Source organism: Apium graveolens, chromosome 4 (assembly GCF_009905375.1).
Source record: "Apium graveolens cultivar Ventura chromosome 4, ASM990537v1, whole genome shotgun sequence".
NCBI lineage: Eukaryota > Viridiplantae > Streptophyta > Magnoliopsida > Apiales > Apiaceae > Apium > Apium graveolens.
The window spans coordinates 86,164,154-86,168,595 of NC_133650.1; the positions used below are offsets into that span (position 1 = coordinate 86,164,154).

The 4,442-nt window shown below is 38.0% G+C and overlaps 2 protein-coding genes across 2 annotated transcripts; both read right to left on the minus strand.

Annotated features, from left to right (window-relative positions):
* Window positions 1–873: 873 nt before the first annotated feature.
* On the minus strand, window positions 874–3,132 carry LOC141718704 (uncharacterized). Its single transcript, XM_074521083.1, has 2 exons — window positions 1,676–3,132; window positions 874–1,582 (listed from the first exon to the last, which is right to left on the minus strand). The coding sequence occupies exons 1-2, from the start codon at window positions 3,130–3,132 to the stop codon at window positions 874–876; spliced, it is 2,166 nt and encodes a 721-aa protein (XP_074377184.1).
* Window positions 3,133–3,134: 2 nt separating this feature from the next.
* On the minus strand, window positions 3,135–4,214 carry LOC141718705 (uncharacterized). Its single transcript, XM_074521084.1, has one exon. It carries the CDS (start codon window positions 4,212–4,214, stop codon window positions 3,135–3,137), a length of 1,080 nt encoding a protein of 359 aa, XP_074377185.1.
* Between the last annotated feature and the right edge of the window lie 228 nt (window positions 4,215–4,442).

The following is a 4,442-nucleotide window of genomic DNA, read 5'->3' on the forward strand; positions in this document are numbered from 1 at the left end:
ATAATTAGATCCAAGGCATAACTGATAAGAGTAATTACATGAAAACATAAAGAAAAATTACCTGCAAATTTTCAAGAGCCAATCGGCGACTTGTCCTCTGTTTCTGCAGGGCATCCACTGTCACAAAATTTCGTTTTGCTTGTAGACCTGTTGGTGCAATAACAGTTTAACAATATGTAACATTTTAATATACACAAATTGAATGCATCATCAACATGAAAATCTATTACCTTCAAAAAATTGTGTTCTTGGTCGCACAACTACATGGGGCTGAACCTGTTCCTTAGCCTCTACAGATTGGTCAACCACATCATCGACATAAAAATCCAACCTTTCACCTTCAACTTTGCTTAGGAAAGCAGTTAAGTCAGCATCGGACTGAATCAAGTGCCAACCTGAAGGAACCTTCTTCACATAAACACCACCAATTTCCTTGTATTTCAGCACATCTAGCACATACTCCATCAGAACCGTGTACGAGAATCGGTCTGCATCAACATACTCCAAAATCACTTTACAAGTCCCACCGACATATTTGGATTTTGTAAAACTTCCCTTGTGAAAGAACCTGAGAACATAATCTGTACTTGCCATCCTGAAAATTAAAAAGTACAAACAAATTTTCGGTGATATAAATACAAGTCCTAGATGTTACAAATTAAAAAAAACAAGAAACTAATTGAGGCTCATGTAGAAAATAGACAAATAGATTACAAACCAACGCAAGTTCCAAATAAATTACTACTCAAGTTACAAACCAACTCAAGTTCAACTCAAGTTCAAAATAGATTACAAACCAACTCATTCAACTAACAAATTACAAAGCAAACTCTAAGTACCAATTACATAAACAAATTATAAATCAGTGCAATATCATATATCAATATCATCCAGGTCTTCATTAGGTGTAACAGGGAATTGTTTTTTCGGGACGTCATCTCTGGACCAAGTGAATGTATCAGGTATGTCAACTCGCGGGATATAACCTATGTCAGACACTTCTTCTACTTCAGAGTATTGATCCTTTGGATATTTCTGAAGAACAAATTGTAAATTCTTTTCAGTGGGATCTTCAATATAGAAGACCTGTTGTACTTGTGTAGCGAGGACACAGGGATCTTCCTTTTGACATAACCTACTAAAGTTCACTCTTGCTAACCCATAGTAATCCCCAGCTTTTTGGTACCAACAGCACCTAAAAAGTACTACTGACACCGCACCCCAGTAGTCCACTTTAATAATCTCCTCAATTGCACCGTAGTATCCCACATCCCCAACTATTGGGTTCTTATCTTTTGCACTCGCAAAACTGGTGGTTAAGGCAGTGAGGAACACACCAGAGTTTTGCGTCGTACACCTACTATCTCTGAGCTTGTTGTGAAATCTATATCCATTCACATTGTAACCTGTAAATCTCTTTGCCGAATGAAGAGGGCCCCTTGCCAACGAGGAAAATTCCAGTGAAATTCCATCTCTTTTTTGAACCACATATTTCAACCATTTTTGAAAGTCAGTTGTATGCATTCTTTCGCGCTTATACCTCTTTAATTTGTCATCTTTTTGAACAAGGGTATGGTGTTCACTACAATTGGATTAGCAGCAAGTTAGCACAATATTATAATGTCTTAAAGTTTTTTTAATTAATCTTGATTTTTGGTTGTTAATTAGAACTTACTCTTTTAGCTTTTCGATTTCCACGTTTTCACAGTTGAATAATATGTACCGATGAGCATTTGTCCATGTCTTGTTATCCAGATGTATAGACTTTCCTTCTCTACTTCTCCGAGACCCGATAGGATATCCACCATCTGTATGACTGTCCTTGGTATCGGTCCCACTCTTAGACTGCTCATCAAAAAATCTAGAGCAAAATGTAAGGCATTCTTCTACCAAGTAGCCCTCTGCTACGCACCCTTCAGGTTTACTCTGATTCCGAACGTATGACTTCAATTTGCACAAATACCGTTCAATTCTAAACATCCACCTTAAATGCACCGGTCCACCAAATTCTATTTCCTTGCACAAATGAATTGGTAAGTGAACCATTATATCGAAAAATGCAGGTGGAAAAATCATTTCAAGCTCACAAAGTATCTCGATTATTTCCTTCTGCAATTTTTCAACATCTTCTAATTCAATGACTTTTCCACATATGCCTCTAAAGAATGCTCCCAACCTCATTAATGAAATTGCTACCTCATGTTTCAGAGTTTTTACGATAGCAAATTGTAATAGAAATTGCAGAATAAAATGCGCGTCATGACTTTTGTAACCCGATATCTTTCGCTCCTTCATTTGAACGCACCGGCTGATATTTGATGCAAATCCGTATGGTAGCTTAGCATTCATTAGAACTGAACAGAAGATCTCTTTCTCTTTTTTGGTCATATCAAAACTAGATGCCCTAATTTTAACATGTTTATCATCACATTTGACAGGGTGAAGGTCTTTTCTAATCCCCATTTCTTCCAAATCTTGACGAGCATTAAGATGGTCCTTTGTCTTGCCTCCGATATTTAACAAAGTCCCCAAAATCTTGTCACAAATGTTCTTCTCAATGTGCATAACATCTAAGTTATGCCCAACCATATTATTGCTCCAATATGGTAGCTCGAAAAAAATGGACTTCTTCTTCCAAGGGCAATCTGATGTTCCTCTATTTCTTTTCAGCGGCTTCCCAAAATCATTTTCGTAACCACACAATAGTTCTTCAACCTCTGCTCCGCTTAATATATCAGGACATGATAGCATTTCCACATCTCCGTTAAATCTGCGCCTATCGGACCTCCACTTGTGATCAGGAGGGAGAAACTTTCGATGGTTTAAATACACAACCTTCTTACTATGTTTCAAATATGTCGATGAGGTCTCATAGTGACATGAAGGACAAGCTAGCTTTCCTTTCGTGCTCCAACCGGATAAAATCCCATATCCAGGGAAATCACTTATCCTCCATAATAGGCTTGCGTGTAGCTTAAACGTGTTGTCTAACCTGGCATCATAAGTTTTTATTATAACAGCCCATAACTCCTTCAACTCTGCAATTAACAGTTGCATATACACGTCAATTTCATTACCGGGATAAACTGGACCAGGGATTAAGGTTGAAAGAATTAGATTTTCGGGTTTCATGATTAACCAGGGGGGAGGTTATAATTTACGAGCACTACTGGCCAGGTGCTATGAGATATGTTCATTGATCCATATGGATTGAAACCGTCTGCCGCTAAACCCAATCGTACATTTCGCATTTCGGCAGCAAATTCAGGATATTTACTGTCCATCGACTTCCAACCCTTTCCATCAGCCGGATGCCTTAACCGTCCATCTTTCTTTCGTGATAAAGCATGCCATGTCATTGAGCTCGAGAAATCAGAGCTCAAGAACATTCTCTGCAGCCTTGGCTTTAAAGGGAAGTATCTCATCACTTTAGCCGGGATTTTAGGATTCGATGCTAGTTCTATGTTTGCATCAGACCTGGCCTTCGCCTTCTTTTCAACTACTCTCCATCTTGATGTTCCCCACTTAGCACAATTCTCCAGCCTCTCGTTTTCTGCCCAAAAGAGCATGCAGTCATTTGGACATGCATGTATCTTTTGGTAATCAAGTCCTAGGTCTTTAATCATACCCTTTGCCGCACTAAAAGAAGACGGAAGATTTACATGAGGGAAAACCTCCTTTATCAATTCAAGTAAGTCACTAAATCCTGATTCGCTAAATCCATGAATGCACTTTAGTTGATAAAGCCTAACTAAGAAACTTAATCGACTAAATTTTTTGCACTCGGGATATAACGGTTGTCCACCCTCCTTAACAAGGCGATAAAATTTTCTTGCGTCATCGCTTAGTCCTGTTCTACCAACGTGGTCAGTAACGTCATTAGTACCATATGCATTGTGCATCATAGCATCAAATTCATCTCCAAGAGCTACACCTATATTAATATCCATCTCATCAGCAACCCTATCTATCTCATGGGTTGAGACCTCGTAAATCCATTCAACGGAATGGGAACAAGGACAATTACAAACTAGATATTCGTGTATAGCCTTAGCACCACTCCAAAAACGATTACCACATTTCTTACAAGGGCACTTAAGCTCGTTTCCTACGGTATATCGGGAAAATGCTTGGTTAACAAAAGCTTCAACTCCCTTCCTATATCTATCACTGTACTTGGGAAGTGTTACCCATTTCTCTCCTTCAACATCCATTTTCTACATAAATTTTTTGAAACAAAACCACAAAATTCACTTAAGTTTTCAACACAATCAGACAACAACAAGAACCAAGAACAAAAAACAGACCAAGAACAGGGCAGTTTGACTTTTAATTACAACAAGAACACAAAAAAACAGACCAAGAACAGGGCACTTTTGACTTAAAATAACATGGTATTTTGACTTTAAAACATCAAAAAATTAAAATAAAATTCTCAGAAA